The sequence below is a fragment of the Zonotrichia leucophrys genome, chromosome 17 (assembly GCF_028769735.1).
Source record: "Zonotrichia leucophrys gambelii isolate GWCS_2022_RI chromosome 17, RI_Zleu_2.0, whole genome shotgun sequence".
NCBI classification, from domain to species: domain Eukaryota; kingdom Metazoa; phylum Chordata; class Aves; order Passeriformes; family Passerellidae; genus Zonotrichia; species Zonotrichia leucophrys.
Window position 1 is genome coordinate 2,184,520 of NC_088186.1, and position 22,860 is coordinate 2,207,379.

Below are 22,860 nucleotides of genomic sequence, written 5' to 3' on the forward strand. Positions count from 1 at the left end.
TGTGAAATCTGCCAGCCTGGCAGTTCTTACAGTGCAGAGAGAAAGTGCTGGGAGAGCCCATTGGGGTCAGAGGAAGGAACCCAAAAAACCCCCAAAAAAATCTCTCCCCATGGGAGAGATCCCACCGTGCCAGGCACAGGCCAAAGCCCCCTTGGCCACCCCCCATCCCGCGTGACCTGCTGGGCTTCTAGTCACAGATCTCAATCAATGTTGAGGACTGCGAGGACACCAAGGACGTCAAGGAGCACTGGGGCATCAAGACGAGCCACCACCGCAACTCGTGCTCCAGCGACCAGTCGGAGCACCCGCTGCTGCGGCGCAAGAGCATGCAGTGGGCGCGGCGGCTCAGCAGGAAGGGCAACAAGCACTCCAGCAAGACGGCCGAGTGGATCAGCCAGCAGCGCCTCAGCCTGTACCGCCGCTCCGAGCGCCAGGAGCTCTCCGAGCTCGTCAAGAACCGCATGAAGCACCTGGGCCTGCCCACCACCGGGTACGGTAAGTGCCGCCGCCGGAGCGCCCGCGGGCTCCTCAGGTAACCCCGGCCCGGCCTAACCCGACCCCTGAGCCAGCCTAACCCCACGCCAGCCTAACCCCATGCCCGGCTTAGCGCCGAGCCCGTCCCAGCCGGGCTGCGCCTCATCCCCGGCTTGCTTGTGCTTGTGCAGCCCCAGGCTGGGGTCCCCCCACGCAGCCCCCCTCCCTCCCCTGGCACCCCCGGCCAGCTGCAGGCAGCCCCCCCATCTCTGGGCTCTGGGATGGCTCCAGGCAGGCGTTGGCAGTGGCAGAGTGGCCCCTGTGCCTGCAGCAGGGCCCGGTGTCCCCGCACAGCCCCGTTTGTGCCCCACTTTCTGGCCATGCAGAGATGGTGGTTCAGGACAGCCCAACCCCAGGTCAGCACAGCCCTTGTGCCCAAGAGCCCCCGTAGTTTGGCAGGGAGAGGCCCAACCCCGTCAGCTGGCGCAGCCCCTTCTGTTATGGACTTTAATCTGTCATAAGCTCTCTGTGGAAAAGCTCTCGGTAGCTGCAGGGCTGAGTTGCTTCATTGCGTGTGACGCGGGTGTGTGGCTGTGACAGCCACGGCGCTCAGGGTCCCTCTGTGCAGCCACATCTCTCGTCAAGCTTGACCTGCCCGTCGGTGCTGGCATCTGTGTCACCCTGGACAGCTCCCAGCCCTCGGTTATGACAAAGTCTGTAGCCCACAGCTCCTTTTGTTTGTTTGGTTTGGGTTTTTTTATTTTCTTTCTTTCTTTGAAGCCATCCTGTGCTGCTGCTTGTCTGCTCCATCCTCCAGGAGTGTCTGTCCACCCCCTGCCCACACTCAGGCTGGCAGTGAGCCCCAGCTGGGATGGGAGCTGATTTTGGGGTGGGATTCCTCCTTTCCCCTCTTGGCTCTAGGCATGGGAAAGATGAGGAGCAAATGTCCAGGAGTGCAGTGCAGGAGTGGTTTGGAGTGGGGGCCCAGGGTGGTTGTGGCACTGCCAGCATCCCCAGGGATGGGGGCAGCAGAGCTGGAGTGTGGTGGGACGGGGCAAGGACAGGGACTGCAGGCAAGGCCTTGCAGGGGTGTACCCCCCTCTCCTTTTTTCCCTTCATTCCCAATCCCAGCAGTTTCTGTGGCAGTTCCAGAAGGGCTGTCTGGCCTTGGTCAGGCTTGAGGCACAGCTTGGGGTCAGGTCAAGGCTGGCAAATTTTGGTTGAAGCAAACTGGGGGAGCTCTGGCAGGAGAGGGGACAGTGAGGGGGTACAGGACAGGGACATGGGCACAGCTGGGGACCAGCAGCTCCTTGGGCACCCAGCAGTGCAGGGACTGTGTGTTGTCACCTTGTGTTGCTGTCAGTGTCTGGACACCCATGCAAAACGTTGCTCTGCCTTCTGCCCCTTTCCTTTTTCTTTTGCTCACGTTTTGGCTGCAGCGCAGGAGCTCGTCTCTGATATTTGCCAAACCATGGCTTGCTGACCTCTCTCTCTCTCTCTGTTTATGTCTGTGCCTTTCCCTGTATGTTCTGTAGAGGATGTAGCAAATTTAACAGCCAGTGATGTGATGAATCGGGTAAACCTGGGATATTTGCAAGGTAATTCCCTTTCCCTGGGAGTCCCGCGTGACTCATGGCGTGCAGCGTACAACAAGATCATGCCAGCTAAGCCCCAACCTCACCCTTGCCAGTTTTCACCTTAGATCCCCGAGCTTTCAGCACTAATTTGTTGGGTGGCGTTGGAAAAGCAACCAGTGTCCCGTGGTGGTGGTGTAAACGCAGGGCTCTGCCTGGTCAGGGAGACAGAAACCTCAGGGACCCTTTTGCAGCTGAATTCCTACAGGGAAATCGCAGCCCTTGGCTTTCATTGACAAAACCCTCCCTCCATGGCTCTGTGAGGGGGTTTTGGGCTGGACAGCCAGTGGCAGCTTGAGGAGGGGGACAAGAGCTGCCTGTGCATGCTGTGATGAGATGCTGGAGCTCCTGCTGGGTCAGCCACACTCCAGGGCAAGGCAGAGCTTTAAAAATCCCTTTGCACCCCTTGGTTTGCCTTCCTGGACCCCTCTCCAGCATCAGAAGACCCCATTTTGTGACCAGGGGTGCTGGGCTCAGCATGAGGGAGCAACAGCAGCCACAGAGGCCACTGGTGCTGCAGCCACCCCGGGCACCTCGTGGGGCTCTGTGGGACCTACCAGGTTTTCCCATCTTTTATTTTTCACCTTTACACCAGGGTGCAACATGCCCTGGAAAGGCTCCTTTTTACTGCAGCAGCCCCAAGATCAGCAACAGCCCATCCCAGCTTCATTTTTGGCTTCACTAGCCCAGGCTTAAGGTGAAACGTTGGCATTTCCTCACAAAGTGTGTCCTCCATGAGCCAGGCAGAGTATATTGCCTGGGGCAGCGGAGGGGCAGCAATATACTCGTGTGCCCAGCAGGGCCTGGCTTGGCTGCATGGGCTCAGGGAACTTCCATGGGGCAGGGAGAGCTGCCAGAGCCAGAGCCCGGCCCCACGTCCCTGTCATGTCACCCCCGTGTGTCCTGTGGCTCCCAGGGTCTGTGTGCCACCCCTGCCCTGGCATTGCCACCCCACCCCTGTCTCGCTGTAAGGCTGAGCACTGGGATGGCCAAAACCCAAACCTGGTGGCCCCAGGACAGGACAGGACACCTGGCACAGGCTGGGGGTCCCAGGCAACATTGCCCCAAGGGTGGTCCCAGGTCCCCGTGGCTGCAGCACCTTCTGTGGCCTCAGAGGGGACAGGGATGTGTGAGAGCAGCCACACAAAGGTCTGGGGTCCCCCTGCAGGCACTGCTGGACGTGGCACAGCCCTGGGGATGCCCCAGGGCTCATCTGGCAAGGACACCTCGGGAAGAAGCTGTTTGTATTCCTGTGGTGGCTGGAGCTGCATCTGAGGGCTGGAGAAAAGCAGTGCCAGGGTGATCTGGCACCCGTTGGCATTGCTGGGACAGGAGACCCTGGCTGGGGGGTCCCCCATGCCAGGCAGGGATGGGGAGGTGGGAGCAGCAGGACAGGCCACAGGAGCAGCCCCAGCCTGGAGTTAATGCCCATCCCAGGGCCGGGTGCCCCCAGAGCAGCTCCATTTGCTCCACCTGCTCCATCTGCTCCATCTGCACCTCAGAGGGGCCTTTCCCAAAGCCTGGAGAGGAGTCCCAGTGAGAAGCCTTGCAGCGAGCTGGTGTCCCCCCGTGCTCCTCATGCTGCCCCCGCGTCCGTCTGTCCGTCCCCTCCCCACCCTGTCCATCCACACCCCATCACCCTGTCTGGAGATGGTGTCACCTGTGGCAGCTTCACCCCCCCTGGCACCCGCAGCCTCGCACCCCCATCCATTTCACCATGATCTTGTTCTTGGCTATTTCGGGGAGCACAGGGGCCCCCCATCACTGACACCCCCTGTCTGCCCCCGTGGGTGCTGCTCTTGGTGGCCCTGAGCCCCCCTGGGAGGGCACTTGGTTCAGAGCCATCCCCAAAACGGCATCGATGGCTCTGGAGCTCCATGGAGGTGATTCCCCCTGGGCAGGGGAAAGGAGCAATCCCTGCACTGATCCTGGGCCTGGATGGAGCTAAACTGAGAAACTGAGAGGGGGAGAGAGGTGGGCAGAGCTCTGGGGCATCCCTGGGGGGGTTCAGCTGCCCTGAGCCATGGTTGGACTCGTGCTGTACCTGACACAGCAGGACTAACCTGTTCCCTCTTTTGCACTGCACCAAGGTAAGACTCTCACTTTATTTCTGGGGGGAGTGGGGACTTTGAAGAGTTACCCAGTCCCCTGGGCCGTGCTGTGGTGGGGAGAGCCTGGGGAGGTGACGAGGGAGGTGGCAGTGACATTCTTGGTGCCCTCCCCATGGCAGTGACATTGCCCACGGCTTCTCCTGGTGAAGGGACCCATTTGCCAGGATGGGATCTGTCACCTTGCCTGTTGGGGTGTCTCTGGGGGTGTCCCTGCCTCACCAGCCCTGCCCCTGCTCTTGCAGATGAGATGAACGACCACCAGAACACCTTGTCCTACGTCCTGATCAATCCCCCCCCGGACACGCGGCTGGAGCTCAACGACATCGTGTAAGTGTCACCTCACCCTGTCACCCTGTCCCCACACTGCCCCCAGCACCATGAGCTGCCCCCATCCCGTTATTCCCTAGGATTTCTCATAAATACCCATAAAAGAGGGTTTTGCCTCTTTCCCAGCCCATTCCAACTCCCTGTGCTCCTGAGCCCAAACCACCTCAGCCCCATCTTAGCTCCCATGGGCACTGTGGGATTCTCCTTTGGTTTTTGCCACTGAGGAATAACTCCTGATTATTTATTCTATTATTTCATGACATTTACATGAACACCTCTTATCATTTAACACTTTTTATTCAAACTACCATGCTCTGCAAGCATGAGGAATAACTCCTGAATATATTCAGGAGCTATTCCTAAGGAATAATTACCATGCTCTGAGGAGTAACTCCTGATTATTTATTCTATTATTTTATGGCATTTACATGGACACCTCTTATCATTTAACACCTTTCATTGAAACAACCACCATGCTCTGCAAGCATCACATCTCCATGGGGCCATCCCTGTGCATCCAGGCCCGAATTCCAGGGGAGCTGTGGTGACCGGGCTGTGTCCTGCAGGTACCTGATCCGCTCCGACCCTCTGGCCCACGTGGCCAACGACGGCCACAGCCGCAAGAGCAGCTGCAGCAACAAGCTGGGCTCGGGCAACCCCGAGACGCGCGACGAGACCCAGCTGTGAGCGCTGCCAGGGCGGGCAAGGACAGCCCGGCCGTGCCCGCGGGAGGATGCCCAGCCTGGCATGGATGCCGTGCCCACGGGACGATGCCCGGAGCCCCGGCACGGCCGGACGCAGCCGGTGGCCGTGTGTGCCCCCGGGGATTTTAACTTTTCTACCGATACCGCAACTAGTGAGACAGCGTTCGCTGGTGCTGGTGGGACAGGGCTGAGCCCAGATGCCAATGGGAGCAGGGCTGGCCTTGGTGTCAGCCTGGAGGGTGCAGGTTGGTAAAGACAGAGGAAAACTGCACCGAAACCCTGCTCCTCTTCCTCCTCCTCCTTCTCCAGGTGTCCCCCGGGGTGCCCAAACTCTGTCGCTCACGTTCTTCATCCTTGGCGGGGTTTCTGTTCTGGGCACTGGGTGAGGACTCTGGTGGCCGTGGTACAGCCGGGATGGAGGGGACAGGGCACGGCAGGGCCCCCACGCCTTGGGACACCTCACAAACCAGGACATGCCAGGGCATTGAGAGCGCGGCCGGCTCTGTGACAGAGCCTTGGGGCACCTCACAAACCCTGGGCACACCAAGCAGGGCCAGCTCTGTGACAGAGCCTTGGGGCACCTCACAAACCAGGGCACCAAAAGCAGGGCCAGCTCTGTGGCAGAGCCTTGGGGCACCTCACAAACCAGGGCACCAAAAGCAGGGCCAGCTCTGTGGCAGCGCCCTGGAGCCCCTGGGTTTGTGTCCTGCTGGGGCTGAGCTGCCCAGGGGATCGGGGATGCTGGGCTGGCTGGGCTGTGGAGGTTTGGTGGCTCCATTCACCCTGTGTGTCCTGGCCGTGTCCTGCTGTCCCTCCCCTCCCCGTGGTCACAGCTGGTGGCACCGTGATGGCAGCGGGTTCTGCCTGTCCCCACAGCCGCCCCTGGCAGCTCCAGCCCCCCTGCTCGGCTCTGTCCCCCCTGTCCCCGTGGCTTCCCCTGCAGCAGAGGTGCATGAACGTCCCCCCCGACCTGCCGGGACCTGGCACCGCCACAAACACCAGATGTGTTTCCATCCTGCTTTTGCACATTCTGCAATGATGTGGAAAGGGTTTATTTGACTGCCAAGTGAATAACTGAGTTGTTGACTTTCTATACTTTCATGTTCATATCTTACAATTCCAATGTGATTTTTTTTTCTTTTTTTTTTAGCAAGGAGCTTGTAAAGCACAACATGGCCATGAAATCCCATCAGCTTCCTGCACTCACTGAATGGTTTATTGCCATTACCATTCACTGTTTGCTCCCCAATGCACCCCCAATCAATGTTTACAAAGAAAACAAGCCAAAACCTGATTTAAGTGAGTTTTAAACAGCTGGAGAGATGCCCCAGCCTGTGGGGATGTGCTGCCCATCCTGCCCATGGCCCTGAGGGAGGGCAGAGATGCCCAGGGCAGGACCAGTGCCAAGGCTGGTATCACCTCGAGAAGGTTGAGAGGGACCTGCTGTGCCTGGATGAGGTTTGGGGTCCAGATTTTATTTTTTTTTTATTGTTGTTTTTTCCTGAAGTGCCAGGCAGGAGCCCCTGAGTGGTGGCACATGCCAGGCTTGGTGAGGTACCACAGGTAAAAGCAAAGAGTGCATTCCTCCCACCCTGCTGAGCTGTGGGCACAAACAGAACTGCCTTTAAAGCTTTTTTGGGTTGTTTTGATGGATTTTTAATGATTCGTTTTGGATCTGTTTGGTTTAGGCAGGCACAATGTTTTATTTATTTCTGTTTGTAGCTTCACATGCCAAATCTGTCATTTAAAAGTGGCAAAAAGAAATTATAGGCTAAAAAGTGGGTGTGGTTGAAGTACAAAAGGACACGTGGGCTCTGTGTAACTTAAAGCCTCAGGATGCTCAGATCATGGAGTGTGAATGTATTTAATTTTCTGAATTTAATATGGATCATTTTCCAAACCCCACTTTGCTTTCAAGGGAGAGTGGAACAAAGCAGTATTACAGGTTAGAAAAAACCAAACCAGCAAACAAAAAAAAACCCAGCCCAAATTAGACAAAAGGTGTGATTATTTGAATATATTTACTGAGAACATTTTTATGATTTTTTGTTTGTTTGGCTGTGAGCTGTGTGTGAGAGCACAGGGAAGCGAGCGCAGCTCCTCAGCTCAACCCTCCCATGGCAAGAAAATTAATTTTTTTTTAAAAACCCTTAATTTATTTAAATTAAAAATTTAAATTTAAATATTCCAGCCCCAGCCCTGAGCAGCCAGGTCAGCCTTGTGGCCAAATCCAGGGTCTGTGCTCCAGAGGCTCCACCGGCCGTGGTGCTGGGTCCCTCCTTGCTCAGCGGGCACACACAGCTCCTTCCTGCCCTCAACCCGGGCAGAAATCAATCCCAGGAGGAAACTCGTGCCAAAAGGACTGAGGCCTCTGTGTGCTCTGTGATATGATCAGAGTGCCCTGGATATTCCTGTATTTTGACAACGCTTCTGTTTGTTCAGTGTACAAATCCCTGCCTTTGAAGCAGAAGCTCCGTGTACAAAGCCTCGGGTTCCTCCTCTGGTGTAAATTTCCAGCCGACCTTCCCGTGGGATGGGGAAAAAACCCTGTAAATACTCACCTGTGGCCAATGCAAGTCTGAGAACCAAGGGTTCATTTTTCTAATTCCTTAGCCTCAGTTACAATACTAATGTAAAAAAACAAAAGCAGTTTATTTTTCTAACGGTCCTGGAAACGTTGATGCAGCGACAAAGAGTCGCTCCTGCCGCTGAAAGGGCCCACAAGGAGCTTCCATGGGAGCAGGAGAATGGCTGCTGCTTCCAGCCATGGAAAAATCCCATTTTCTGCAGGAAATAGTTGTGTTCCAATGCAGGGACCTGGCAGGCCCTGGGGGATGCAGGAACGAGGACAGCTGGGATGTTCCGTGCCCACTGACGGTTTGGTATGGACTAAACCCACATATCCCGCATTAAACTCAACTACTCCAACCAATGTTATCAGCATATTTATTTCCTGTTATCCCCCTTTTTATTTAACCTCTATAGAACAGGACAGTTTTATTCCAAGCTCAGCTCCTGCATGGATTTTCATCAGCAGCAGCGACGGCCGTGGTTCCGCTGCTCTGCTGGATCAGCCAGCCAGGGGAGAGGGTTTTGTACAATTCTTGTGAAGATGCTTCACATTTCTGTAAAGATAAATGACAATAAAAGAGCTGCATGCAGCAACAGGAGACACTGCTGTCTGATTTTTCTGTTTTTTTTTTTTTCTGGGAGTCTGGTTTAAAATCTGGGGAAAATGTGGTTTAAGCTGAGGCTCAAGGCTGCTCTTCCCAACTTTAATTTTTAACTTTATTTTCAAGCTCTTTGTGCCCTCAGGCACAAAGACCCTGGTGTGGTAGAGAAGCTTTTAAAGACTCTTTAATTCATTTATTTAATCTTATTTTTATGATTTAATAAACGCATTAAATTTTGCAGGTATTTAAAGGATTTTTTTTTTACTGATGTTCAGCCAAGATTCAGTACCTGCTCTTCTACCTCCCAGCACTTCAAAATTTGTCCCTGGCTCCAAAGTTTCCAAGGTTTTCAGGGAAGATCCCAACATTTCTAGGGCATGCTACACTCACACACAAAGATTTTAGCTTGGACATGAAATGCAGGTAAGCAGAGATTGGTTTTATTCAGCATTTTAGGCAAATACTGTAAAAATCTATTTATTTAAAATCCCACAGAAGGACACAAACTTAAATAGAGGAGATAATTCTGGGCTGAACACGCACGTGAGGAACTGGAAGCAAAAGGACAGCAGGAACCCAAGTCCCTGCTGAATTACTTTTTAATTATTGGCTTTAAACCAGACAAATCTGTACATGGACAACAAAATCCTCTTGATTTTCCAGAACATCCAAATTGCAATGATTACACCCAAAATAAATCAAAATAAAATAAGGTGATTTTAACACCACCAAGAGCAGCTCTCACTGGATAAAACCCATCCAAGGCTGCAGATCAGGATTTAATGCTCTGCCCAAGGGGATTTCAGCACTTCCCAGCCGTGGATTCTTCACTTTTCCCTCTTGTTCCACCTTCCACAGCAGCAGGCACAGAAAAGAAGAGGAAATAACTCTGCAAAATGAACCAAAATTCATTCAAATATTTGCCTCAGTTGAGGAAAATCAGCTTCTAACATTTCAAATTCATTGATGCAGAGAAAAAAAAATCCAGAGCACTAAAATATACGTTAAAAATAATGGGGTTGGTGTGGCCGGGAAACAAAAAGGAAACAAAACCCAGGAAGGATTTTTTATTTTTGCTGTAAATTCAGTTTTTATGGTTATTCCCTGGAAAAGAGAGTGAAAAGAAAGAGGATTTCCTCTGCTAAGATTTCCAGGTAATGCCACAATAATTTGGGAAGGTTTATGGGCTTCAAAGCATTCTTTCAAGTGTCTCATTTGAATTTTAACAAATGCTGGATATTGAATATTTCATGATCCCTGCTGCACACACTTCCCCAGAGGTTTTTTCTTCCTTCACTACAATAAATGTGTTATTTCCTAACAAGTTCAGAGGGATGGATCAGAAAACTCTGACAGGATTTCAGAAATCAGGATAAAAGTGAATTTATATTTAGCACAGACAAGCAAATTAAATCCACCCTGCAATTTTTACAACTGGAATGCACCTGTGCTCAGCACAGGCTGGAGAAGGAAGGGGCAGAAAATTCCAGTTCTGGAATTGCATTTTCCTTAAAATTTGGGTTATTTTTTTTTTGAGAAGAGCTGAACTTACCACTTGCAGCAGAAGAGTAAAAATGCACATTTTCACTGACCCACAGGGAGGTTGAAATCTTCAAACCCTCTGAAACCAAACCAAGCCTTAACAAACCTGCAACAGAAAGCTCAGGGAAATATTTTTTTTTTTTTTTAGAATAACAACATTTTAAAAACCTGTAATTATTTTTCACTTACTACATGGTAAGAGAAGTCCAGTGTCTGAGTGGTAACCTGGAATTAATTGTAAAATTTTCAGTGCATTGTAGAAAATACACTTAATTATAGTGGACTATATGAATATTCCAATTTTCAACTGGTCTGAAGAAGTTTATTATATAAAGTTTCACTTATCTGAGGCATACAACCCCAAAACACTCCCCAGATTTCTTCAGTTCTGCAGATGAACAGCACTAAAATGGGACCAAATTTCTCCAAAATCTTCTTTTTGGAACGATGTCCCTGGAGAATCCCAGCACAGCTTCATCCCAAGGATGCTCAGCATGTCCTGAGCCCCAAACCCACCCCCTCAGCCACCTGCCTGTCCTTCAGCTGCTGAAAATTAATTACATTTAACCCCCTAATTAACTGCAAGCCACTTAATTGGATAAGCACAGCAGCTTAGGGCACATCCACATGAACTGCTCCATTCCAGGGGTGGGACCAGCACCAAATTCCCAGCTCAGAGTGAACAGGAGACACCTCATTGTTGCTCTATTTAAACAATAAATCAAATAAAATAGAAAGTGAGGGGGTTTGGGGTGGTCTGACACTGCTCTGGTCGTCAGTTCTGGGATTTGTGGGGGAAAAAAGCAAAAGGAATGGAAAATTCAAGTCCTGAGAACTCATTTCTGTCATTCTTACTTCAAACCACAGCCCCAAACTCCAGAGATTTCTACTCAACTCCCCAGTGCAGTGGGGACAAAAATCACCTTTATTTCCTTGGCACCCTCAGCCCTCCCAGTGTAGTTGAAGGCTTCCAAAGTAAATCAGTGTTTTCTAAATTATTTTGGATTATTTTGAACCCTTCCCCCAGCTGAGAGCAGGATGAAAATGGGACAAAAGCACACCAAGTACAAAGAGCACATGGAACACACAGACTGATGGACAGAGCTGGAGGGGCAGGAATTGCTTTAAAGCACTTTAAAGATGCACAGTCCTGGGTTTGTCAGTCAGAAACAGAGAAGGGTCCCAACAGAGCTCCCACTCCTGCCCAGAAACACAACCTGAGTTTTTATCCAGTTCTGCTTGTTTGGACAGAGCTGAGAGGGAACAACCCTGGCTCTGATCCTGGGGAAAACCAACCCAAACAAGCAGCTTAAGCTGCAGGATGCCAATTTAATTCCATTTACCTGCAGGGATCCCAGCCCTGGGCTGAGGGAACAGGATTCCCCAACATTTCCCTGGTTTCAGGGATTTACATGAACTCTGCAAGGACAAAACCCCATTTTCTAAGCAGGGATTTTTAGAAGTTATCAGGGTCCAGATCAGCTTATTAGGATTTTAGGATTTTGTTATGTTGTTATTAGGACATCAGGATTTTCTGTGCTTGGCAGGGAAGGGTTAAACATGAGGTCACTAAATCCTCCGTATTCAGAATTCCATAAATTCAACCCAAACCTCAACACTGACTAGAAAATGACCAAAACTCTGCCACTGAGAGTCAAAGGAGCCCCAGCAGACAGATTTAAGAATCTGATGAAATAAATCTTAAACTATTTCCCATTTTTCTGAGTGTTTTGCAAGCTCTGGTCACAAAGTTACTGCAGCTCCCTGCAGGTGAAGCTTTACCAAAGAGAACAGCACATCTTTAAAGTGAATTAGTTCTGGGAGGGGATGAAGTGTCACACCAACAAAAATACACATGAAATAAAAAGGAAATCAGTTAATGATTTTTATTAAATTTCAGTGTTTCATAAAATAAATATGGTTTATAATATCAAACAGTGAGAAATAAAGCACAAGCATGAAAAGCATGGTAACAAAAGTTCCACTCATGACGGTGTTTAATACTCAGCACTTTAGAAACCATAAAGCCTTTAATTATTTACAAGCAGCAAACTATCTAACATAATTTACAAAGTTGCAGCAGCCTAGTCAGGGAGTCCTGGAAGGGGAAAATCCATGGAAGATCTTCATTCACTCTGCTCTAGCCAGCTTCACTTTCTGCCACCCCCCAGCTCCCCTGTGTACAATAACTCTGCACCTTCCATCATCTCCAAGGTCAATAATTCCTCTGGATTTAGAGATTTAGAGATTTAGAGCTCAGTCCCTCTCGAGGACGGGCAGGGCCTTCGAGAGACACAAATTCAAGTAACACTTCAAAGGAAAGTAAACATGTGCAAACCCAGTCAGAACCCACAGGAGCTGCAGGTCCAAGTGTCAAACCCAGGGAGCAGGAGCTCGTTAGCAGATTAAATTAATTAGGGAATAGCTACAGAAACCTGCTTGGGAACCAGCTGGGGCTAAGAATGAGACATGGGAGTGGTTAAAAATAAAAACAAAAAACAAAAAAAAAAAAGGAACTGCAAATGTACCCTGTTACCACAGACAAAAATTTAATCTGCTGAAACACAAAGACTTTTAAGGTCATAACTCAAGATTTAATATTTCAACATGAAAAGAAATCCAAGCCATTCGACTTATTTGGGCTTTTGAAACAAATGCAAATGTCTCTGTTTAAAAATTGCTTTCAAATGAGAAAAAACAAATCAATATATATTAATATATCACCCAAAATAAAAAAACATAACACACTCTTCATTGTAGAGCATGCTGCTCATTCAGAATAAAGACAGGACAAAGAAAGTAGAATTACATTTCATGATGTAATAAAAACATTAAAATCTGTGATCATTAAGTGCACCATCGTACAGGAGTAGCGTGCTCAGAGTGGAAATGTTCTATACCTACCAGCATCCACCTTTAGTAAAGCAAACAAATCTTTAGGACACTACCTGAAACTGAAATCAGTAATCACTGGGCTCCATTCAGCTTGCTTTAAGTTTCAGCCAGGCACATTCCAGCTAGTAGCACCTGTTATGCCTCTTCATGATTGTATTCCAGAGATCTTTTACATTGCTGAACAATTTTTTATATTTGTTTTTTTTTTTTAGAAAAAGACTGGCTTTTTTTTGCAATCCTTGCAATGCTTATCCTACACAGATCCTGCAAGTAAATAAACTCTGTTCTGAGCAGCACAAGTTGGGGCTTTTATCAGAAATCTGAGAGCTGGACTTACGTTGGCAGTAGGTACAGTACAACAACTGGATGTATTCAACAGTTCCTCAAAAAGGTCTGAAAGGAAGATTTCCCTAAAGACTGTTTAAAAAAACCAAACCAAACCCAAAGCACTTCACCCAAGATCTGTTCAATCCTTCTACCCAAGTTCGGAGCTTGCCAACTTTTAAGAACGCCAGGAAAAAGGAGGGAATGAGGTGGAGAGAGAGAGAGAATTAAATTATTCCCAATTTGTACCGATGAAAAGCTTCAAGTAAAAGGAAATCCACTTGTTCAAGATCTTGCTACATGCACAGTCCCTCGCCAGCTGAGAGCCACAGTAGTTAGCAATTGGGTGTAACAGCAGATTCATCATTCATAAAAAACACTGGCACCGTTCCTTCATCCTCAAGAACTTGCATCCACGGTTCTCTGTCCCGAAGCTTCTTAAAAAATGTCTATGGTTCTGCACATTTCATACCAAACTGGAGGAAAATGGTAAACATGTCTTCTGTCAATGCAATCCCAGTGAGCCAAGCTTCTCCACCCAACCAGGAGCTGGGTGTCATTTCCGAGTCTGGCCCTTCTTTGGCACCGCGGGTCGCTTGGCCTGCCACAAGTGGTTGTGGATGGTGAGGGCGTCCACGCTCACGGACATGGTTTTGGCTGGGATCACGTTAAACTGTTTTCTGTCCGAGCTGTACTTATAGAGTTTATCAATCATTTTCTTGGTGATGCTCTTTGGCCCTGTCCCAGTGAGTTTGTAGATCTCCTCCGTGTCGGGGTAGTAGCAGTAAAGTGCTCGGAACTGGCAGCCGGCGTCGCGGAACAGGATGATGTAGTGGTTGGCATCACATTTCTCCAGCTCCTGCAGCAAAAACAACCAGGTACAGGGGCTGCTCACTGGCACAACCATGCCAAGCTTTAAGCTCAATAATTGCTCCTCCTAACATAATTTTCCAGTCCTTTTATAAACCTAAAAGCAGAACTCGAAATAAAGAGTTCTGAGTAAATACGGGCTGCTCACTGGCACAACCATGCCAAGCTTTAACCTGAATAATTGTTCCTCCTAACATAATTTTCCAGTCCTTTTATAAACCTAAAAGCAGAACTCGAAATAAAGAGTTCTGAGTAAATACGGGCTGCTCACTGGCACAGCCATGCCAAGCTTTAAGCTCAATAATTGCTCCTCTTACCATAATTTTCCAGTCCCTTTATAAACCTAAAAGCAGAACTCGAAATAAAGAGTTCTGAGTAAATACAGAGTAAATACGAGCTGCTCACTGGGACAACCATGCCAAGCTTTAAGCTGAATAATTGTTCCTCCTGACATAATTTCCCAGTCCCTTTATAAACCTAAAGGCAGAACTCTAAATACAGAGTTCTGAGTAAATACAGAGTAAATGCAGAATCATGATTTCCATGTAGAAAGCAAAAAATGCTCTCTCCAGCCACATTCTAGGAAATGGAATTCACACTGCACAGCAGTGGGGTTATGAATTCAGCATTACAGACCCATGTGATTGAGAGTGCATTGATAATTTTAATATTTACCTCTAATATTGAGTTCTTATGTGGTTCGTTCACTTTTCCAGCGAGACAGCAGTGAGATATAGCATTGTGAATAATGGGTTTGTTGGATTTGCTGCTGGGTTCCTTAAATAATTTTGGACCTAAGGAAGATAAATAAGTCAAAATTATCTGCCTGATATTTCTGAAAGCTAAGATTTTCATTCAAAGCAAAAAAAAAGAAAAAACCCTCATTATTTTTCTAGAATGCCTTACTTTTAGAGATATTAAACAGAACAAAATACACTTGACAACTTCTCAGAAATAACATGAAACACACCACAGGTTTTCTTGACCTGGTATTCATAATAAATGAATAAAATAAACTAAACAAAAGCAACTAAACTAAAACAAAGCAGGCACCTGTGTATTCTGCCACTGAGGCAATAGAAGATGCTGTGGAAGCATTCTCCCAGTCTCTCTCTGTGTTTCTGCTGGGATTTCTGCTCAGAATGGGTAAGGACTCCATTGATTCAACTCTGGGAGGGAAACAAATAAAAAATTATATGCTCTGTAATCTCACATAAACGCTGCTGTTCCTGAATGGAACAGAATATTTTCCCTTTTCCTCCCCTGAACAGTCAGATTCCCCTTGCTAGGAATCAAAGCAAAACTCTGACTCCTCTGGGAGAAAATAAAACAAAATTCTAAGTTTGCACAGAACACTGCAGTTGGCAGCCACGTACACCAGAAGAATTCAGCAATGCTGATTGTGCTCCTCTGCCAGCGAGGTGAAGCAAACAGCACTGAAGCCCAAATGTGTTTCATGCCCCAGACAGAGAAACCCCAGAGAAGCTGGCTGTACCTCTGAGAGGGAGTGCCACCAGAGTGAACACTTTCAGGCTCAGTTGTTGCTGCTGAGGCCAAAGACAGACTGGAACCAGACTGAGCACTGCTCAAATTATCAGCTACAAAACAGGAGAGAAAATGTCAAACACGTTTGGTGACAGCACATTGGAAACTCAGGGAGGGCAAACAAATCCAATCCTTACGTGTGGAAGAACACTTGGTGCCTGAATCACTGTAAGACTCCTCACGATGGACTGACTTTGGCCTGGGTTTTTTGGGCTTGGATTTGGGCTTCCCAAGCCCTTGCTCCTCCAAAATTTGCTGCTGTTTTTTCCTCAGATATTCCTGCTTGATGAGCTCTCGCCGAGCCTTCTCCTCCTCTTTCCGTATCCGGTCCTCCTCAGCTTTGCGGCTGCCACGGAACACAAGGACAGTGAATTCAGCATGGAGCAACCTCCTGACCTTGAAATACAGAGAAATTCTTTGCTGGGCATCATTACCGAGCCTCGTCCCTTTTCTGCTCCACCTCAGCCTCCAGCTGCTGCTTCCGCAGCCGCGCCTCCTCGGCCTTGCGCTGCTGCTTCAGGAGGAACGCCGCCCGCTTCTTGGCCAGCTCATCCTCGGCCTTCTGTTCGTCCTGAAAAACCCAAAGGAATGGAAAATCTAAGCAATAGTGGACAGTATATTAAGCTGGACATTACAAGATTGCTGATGATTCCAGGAAAATTTGAAGAAAATCTATTATTTTAGGAAATCTTTACATTTTCAGAATTGATGATAAATCAAAACCTCTTATTGCTCAAGAAAATATTAAGAGAGAGTTTTAGTGTTCCCTTAAGTTTGTGAGGAGAAAAAGGGGCTCATCTTACTCTGACTTGTTTTTAAGTATCTTTAATTATCACAAAACCTTCTAGACCTCCTAAGTACAATGCAGCTATGATGTGGGCCAGGATGCACACCACAAATAATCCTAGTGAATGACATCAATCCAAATTAATCACACTGCAAAGACCCCAAAAGTTAAATTCCCTGAGGCTGAGACTAGTTTGACTTTCTTGAAAGAAATTAAAAGAGAAAGTATCATGTCAGCATGTTTGTGGTATTGAGAATAATCATTGCTAAACACAAATTAGGACACTAAATGTTTTGAGAGCAGATCTCTCTCTTTTTCCAGAAGTAATTGTTTTCCACTGGAGCTTTTTTATATCCAAATATTGCAGCCAATGAGGGCTGTACCCCATCAGGAGCCTGGGAAACACCAGTTGTAATGCTGGGTGAGTGTGTAACAGGAACCAAAGAGAGAAAGGGAACACATTTACCTTGAAGAAAAAACCCACACCAGACTTCTGATCACCTTCACTAATCATATCCGTGGAGCTATCCTGGTTTTCAAGCTCTCCTTCATCTGGAGCTTTTAAGTCAGACAAATCTACTTCAATGAGATTGGCCTTGCTTCTCAGGGGCTCATCCACTGGGACATTTTCTTTTCCTGAGCCATCAGAAGAATTCAACCCTGTTTCCTTGAAGCTGTTATTCACCTCTTTGCCCATTTCAGACAGAATATTTGCATCTTTGGAGGTGGAGAGAACAAGTGCTCTTTGATTGCTCTCATCATGGAGTCTATAGGTATCAAAGAAACACTTCTCTTGGGAACCACTCCCGTGGTCAGGGCTGCTTTCCAGTCCCACTTCCGTGGGTGTCTTTGCCAAGCTGTTGGGTGGGAAAGGTCTCAAATGTGGAAGGTTTTCTAGGCTGGGAGTTGGGGTTTTAACTCGTGCTGAATTCTGCTGCCTGTCCTTGGGGACTTTCAGCTCCGAGGGCCTTCCTGGCCGGGGAGTCCTGCCCTGGCCGAGGCGCGGCGGCTTCCGCAGGCTGCTCATTCCAGTCGGAGACAGGGGCTCAACAAAATGAATTGAAGGCTTCACCTTTTGGTCCTGAGAGTTACTTCTGCTTCCTGGGGATGGCACTGTTGGAGATTTCATGAGCAGCTCCTGCTGCTGGGATATCTTTAGGATGGCCTGCTGCAGGGTGCTGATTGTTTCATTCAGCTTCTCGATAGAAAGATCACATTCATTTATATCTGCTTCGGTCACGTTGTCTTCTAGGAGGGCAACAGAAATAATATTACTTTTTTCCAGATCGTGTATAGCAGCAGGGTCTTTTGCTTTGTGTTGCTCAGCAAAAGCCAGGCTTTCCTGCATTTTTTTTGCTACTTCTTGAGAATCATTGAGCATTTCTTCTCTCTCCTCATCTTTCACAAGAAACTCCTCAGATTTGGAACTCAAAGAAACTTCATCTAAATCTTCCCCATTGTGCCGGGAAAATTCCTTTCCAAAATGTTCTGGTTTAACAGGTTGTGGACCATCAGGAGACTTCCCTTTTTTAACAACATGCAGGAAAGCTGCCTTGCCCAATTTTAGTCTCTGCCTTGCTGATAAGGCTTCCATCTTCTTCTTCTGAGCCTCTATGGCCCTGCGCTTCTCTTCCAGCTGCATGTGGAGCTGCACCAGCTCCGAAGCTAAAAGATTCACATTGTCCTTGTTCTGCCTGCTGGGGCTCTGCTCTCGCTTCTGTTTCCACGTGGTCAGTGGTGCTGGGCAGCTTTCTGACCCATCTGGGGTGGTTTTTTGGGAGCTACTGGTGCTGGACTTGGTCTCGTAGCTGTTGAGCCTCTGCAGCTTCCTCTCAGCAAAGCTGGTCATGCGGACACTGCCGCTGGCCATGGACACGCTGCTCACCTGGGAGATGGTGCTCAGGCAGGGGCTGGAGCGCCCACTGGCATCGTCCTTGTCCTCGTGCTCCTTCACCTTCATGTCCTCCTGCAGCTTGGCAGACTCCTCCTCACCAATGTACTTCGTGACTATGGGATGGTTGTCGATGGCCACCAAATCCTGGTCAGCATCTTCCATGTCCAAGAGATCTGGCTCTGAGTCGTGTCTCACCATGGTCCAGGTTGTATCCTGAACGTGCAGGCTGAGACCCTTCCCATAACTCACATTGACTTTGCTTGTTACCTCATCATCAGCTTTAGCAGCATGAAGAAAGAATCCTCCAGCGGATAGCTCCTGAGAGGAAGGATCTAAACTGCTACTGGCCAAAGGTCTGGAAGCTTCTATACCTGCTTCCCCCAGGGCCATTGCATCTGCAGAACTGGCATCTGCAACTGGAGTGAAATCAGAGCTAGAAATGGGAGTAAAAGTCCTATTGAGGTCATGCTCACCATGACTGCTCGCGGCTTTCTTGCGGATCAAAGACAAGTGTCCTTCATTTAACCTCTTGGTTACAAAACTCCTCTGTTTCCCCTCCCCACACTCATCCTCTTTATTGATGACCTGTTTTTCCTTGGCTGGCTTCAGGACTGCAGGCATTAAAGGCTCCAGGTAAAAGCTCTCAGCTTTGCTGTCTGCAGGGTCACTGTTTGTTTTTGGAGACCACGCTGTGGCCACTATGCTGGGCACCCTGGCTGCTGTGTTCTGCACCTCAGGGTCACCACGGTTTGGCCTTTCTTCAGATCTGATGATTGCAATGAGCTCTTCATCTTCATCCTCCATTTCTACATTGTTCAGCAAACTCTTCCCATTAGCTTTCACTGATGGAGGGTGGGGCTGATTTTTGGGGGTTACATTGACAATGTTGGAAGCAAGACTGTCCTTGCTGATGGACCTGGCCAGGCTAATGCTGTCACCAGAGCCAGGGTCCACATCAGTACTGGCAGAATGATGAAGAGCAAATGGTGTTGGCTGAGACAGAGGCCTAGAAAACATAAGAAGAATCTACTGACACTCAAGCACGACAAGGTACAATTTGTTGAAATAAAGACCATGATACAGAGAGCTAAAATAGTTGCTTTATTTTTAAAATGCATCCTGTACCACGAGTGACCAGCAATACCAAGCAGCAACTTCAGACACTTCCATTTTCAAGAGCACTTGCTGAAAATCACGGCTAACGAATTTTCAATTGCAAATCTAAAATCAGTCAGCTCTGAAAGTGCACATAAGGAGAAAACAAAATTAAGTGACTGTCAGTGCAGTTCTAGAGCAGTGATACCACATTACCACAATCAAATTGTCCCAGTATCATTTCCTCAAGCAATGCTGTAATAAATAATTACCTGGGTTTCTTCTCTGGCCACGCCAGCACTGCCCCTCGTGGCTGCCCATCAACGCGGGTCAGAGAATTCGAACGGTGCCGATGGCCTGAAAGGGTTTTTAATTGGTAATAGTTTAGAAATGTCTTTAAACCAGCACTTCTGCCTCATTTAATAGCAAACAGAAACAGTCAACTCCTTCCCCAACAGATGGCAGCAAAAAACAGATTTGCTGCAGCTGCCGCCAGACAGACAGAGAAAATAGCCAGAAAATTAAAACTCACTATGTTTCCCAAAAGATCTTTAAGATTTACTGTAACTCAGTGTGCTCACCCACTTGTGTTACTGCAGATTAATTCAATTCTGAATCATTTACAGAAATTAACTTATATTTTAATTAATTATTTTATTGACATTGACAGTCATTGCTTTTTGAAAGGTGAATTCAAGGCAGACTTACCAGGGCTGTCTTCTCCCTGTAAAGATTTTTGTTGCTTTTGCCTCAAAGGCAGCAGTGGATGGGAAGGGCTGAAGGCAGGGCTTGCTCCTTTGCCACTAATTCAGAAAGGTAAAAATTCAGACTTACTACAAAGAATTTTTTTTTCTATAATCAGAAGAAATATCAAATTGCAAAGTCACATTGGTAAATTACCCTCGTCCTCTTTAAAACATAGTACCAGGGATTTTTTAGAAGTTCCTTAACAAGAAGTTTTTCACATGTAACAACACAAAAGTGAACTCATTACCTAAATTAAACTAAGTTTCTAAATGCAGTAGATTTAAGACAATGCTTATGTAAATAGTAAATTCAAGACAAAGCAAAGGCTGAAGTAACTTAGAGGTCACCATTAAATTTATGCCAGATGAAAATCCTTTTCATCAACCACATCAGATCATGCTGAAGTTTGTTTTCACAGAACCCCAGAATGGTTTGGGTTGGAAGGGACCTTAAAGACCATCCAGTTCCATGGACACCTTGCACAAGAGCAGCTTGCTCAAAGTCCCTGGGCAGCTCTGGAGCCCCTTTGGGCACTTTAAGCTCACCCAGTTTGTGTCAAAATGACAACACTCAGCAGCACAAACCCCCAGGTTACCCAAAGAGAGGCACAAAGATGAAGACACACTCACAGGTAGTCAGGCTCCTCGGGGTGCAGGTAGTACCTGCTGCAGGCCTCAGGGGCTGCCTGGGCTGGGGGCTGCAGCTCTGCAGGGCTGGGGCTGGCAGGGCTGGCCAGGAAGCTGCGCTTGGTGGCGTTGGAGATGGGGACAGGGGGGCGGCTGCTCTTCTGCTGCATCACTGCCTTTGCTGGGCACAAAGGGACAGCATCAGCACAGGGTAGAAGGGAAATGTCTACACTGCAACCTCAAGTACTGGTCTTTATTTAAAATATCTGTATTCTGGTGAGCGTAATGAAAGTTACAAATTAATAATTAATTAGTGGGTTTGAGGGGGGAAATTATATGCTCAAAAATTATCCATCCAAAAAATTAGAACTCAAGTGGATCTAGGACTAATTTCCTTCTACTTTATTGGTTTTCAAAGACCCCCAGCAAGAATAAACCTTGGGGAGAAATAAACCTTCTAAGGAAACACCACCAGGCAACAGTTTCACTGAAATGTAAGTATTTTCTAAATAACATGCTATCAGTTATCTGTGATTACAAACTTACCATCCTTTATTTCCTGGATATCTCTTGGCTGTACAAAGTCTGGTTTGACATTCTCAAACCACCAGAAGAGTTCTGCAATGAACACCATGACATTAGGCTGAAACAGAAAAAAAGGAGAATTACAGCTCACATTAACACAACACTCCTGATTTACCCACATTTTATTGAAAAATCCATCTTTTGTTATGTTTCTTACCTTTAAAACCAAAGGAGCATACAACATGTCCTCCAAGGTGAGGTAAAAGCATTTGTTTAGGTACTCATTTGAGAATTCTCTCAAGAGCTGAATGTTATAGAGGCTGTCTGCAATGGATGTCACCTCCTTCAAACAGATATCTGGGAAGAGGAAAGGGCTGAATAAGTTCTGGCCCTTTCCCAAGGGATCACCCTTCCATCCCCAGCTCACAGAAACACCAAATACAGGAATTCACAGACTCTACAGCAGCACTGGATATTTACTGGCTGCCAGTGACATTTCTCTACCTGCTCAGGGCCAGAGGGACAGGAAAAGGAGGAAGAAAACCACAGAGAACAGTATCAGTTCTGCATTCAGTTTTGAATCCACAGGGGATTCTGTCTAGCACAGCCACAGAAAAGGTAAACAGGCTACAGAGAACACACATAATGACAAAATACAAAAGCAATTAAAACCAGACATCTTGATTTGCATATAATAAAGGGTTACTCCTAGGATTCACAGTGCTGGTTCCTTCTGAAAACACTCAGGAGCTCTGCAAGGTACAACAAATCTGAGAATTTAAAAACCAATACAAAATGTGGATTTGCAGAAGTTAATGCAACAAGGACATTGATTTATTAAGAAAAACATTTTCTGGGGAAGAGAACTCAAGTTTTGCAATGCTCAAGAGTGACAGTTTCTGCAGATTGAGAGAAACTATTTCATAATCTAGATTTTCAAGTGCCAAGTTATGCCAAGAAAAAAAAGAGAATTAATCAGCTAACACTGGTGGACACGTACTTCATTTTTATGGCATTGAAACCAAGCTCAGTTATTTGAGCAAAGAAAGCCACATAATCTAAAACTGGAAAAGAAAAGATTCTTTTGTGGCTCATAATATACAGAACACAGTCTTCTAAATACAGTAAGGAAAAAAATCAATATCCAAGAGAGATTCTTTTTAAAATGCAGATTCCATATGTGACCTGCCTCCAACCTGCCAGACTCCACTACCCATTAAATGTGCTGCATTTTAAATTTTTTATGTATTTCTAGTTCAGCTTTCAAAGCCTGAAAGCCTTTTATTCCTTTGATTCCCTCCAAACCTTTATTACATACCATCCAGTTTCATTTGCTCTGGACAATAATAGTGAATCACAGCTAGAAGAGCAGCACCATCACTACCATCCTTCATCAGATCTTCCAGCACAGGGAAATAGGGTAACTGCCTGCTGGAGAGGTGGTCCCTCCTGTAACGCACCTACAGAGAGAAACAAGGGTTCACATCATGCTGAAGAGGATAAAACACAAAAAAAACCCAAAAAAGCAAAGAAAAGGAATCTGTGTTAAGCACTGAAAACTCTTTTCGCTGGATCCTTTCTGCCATT

The 22,860-nt window shown here is 47.3% G+C and overlaps 2 protein-coding genes across 14 annotated transcripts in view; one reads left to right on the forward strand and one right to left on the reverse strand.

The window, feature by feature from the left end:
- KCNT1 (potassium sodium-activated channel subfamily T member 1) overlaps nt 1–8,422 on the forward strand; it is a 78,087-nt gene extending 69,665 nt beyond the window's left edge. For 7 of the 11 annotated variants that reach the window (XM_064728122.1, XM_064728124.1, XM_064728128.1 and 4 more), the window contains 4 exons: nt 192–495; nt 2,010–2,072; nt 4,462–4,546; nt 5,113–8,422. In XM_064728122.1, coding sequence (XP_064584192.1) covers nt 192–495; nt 2,010–2,072; nt 4,462–4,546; nt 5,113–5,233 — 573 coding nt within the window. In that variant the 3' untranslated portion in view covers nt 5,234–8,422. The remainder of the gene's footprint in view (nt 1–191; nt 496–2,009; nt 2,073–4,461; nt 4,547–5,112) is intronic. The other 4 variants (XM_064728126.1, XM_064728131.1, XM_064728123.1 and 1 more) reach the window with 3 other exon arrangements.
- Nucleotides 8,423–11,837: 3,415 nt separating this feature from the next.
- The window catches only part of CAMSAP1 (calmodulin regulated spectrin associated protein 1), a 34,668-nt gene continuing 23,645 nt past the window's right edge, over nt 11,838–22,860 (reverse strand). For all 3 annotated transcript variants that reach the window (XM_064727423.1, XM_064727422.1, XM_064727424.1), the window contains 13 exons: nt 22,592–22,733; nt 21,491–21,630; nt 21,295–21,391; nt 20,752–20,929; nt 20,084–20,178; nt 19,648–19,732; nt 16,853–19,286; nt 16,034–16,170; nt 15,737–15,945; nt 15,550–15,652; nt 15,108–15,223; nt 14,730–14,848; nt 11,838–14,043 (listed from right to left, as the gene is read on the reverse strand). In XM_064727423.1, the coding sequence (XP_064583493.1) occupies nt 13,741–14,043; nt 14,730–14,848; nt 15,108–15,223; nt 15,550–15,652; nt 15,737–15,945; nt 16,034–16,170; nt 16,853–19,286; nt 19,648–19,732; nt 20,084–20,178; nt 20,752–20,929; nt 21,295–21,391; nt 21,491–21,630; nt 22,592–22,733 (4,158 nt within the window). In that variant the 3' untranslated portion in view covers nt 11,838–13,740. The remainder of the gene's footprint in view (nt 14,044–14,729; nt 14,849–15,107; nt 15,224–15,549; nt 15,653–15,736; nt 15,946–16,033; nt 16,171–16,852; nt 19,287–19,647; nt 19,733–20,083; nt 20,179–20,751; nt 20,930–21,294; nt 21,392–21,490; nt 21,631–22,591; nt 22,734–22,860) is intronic.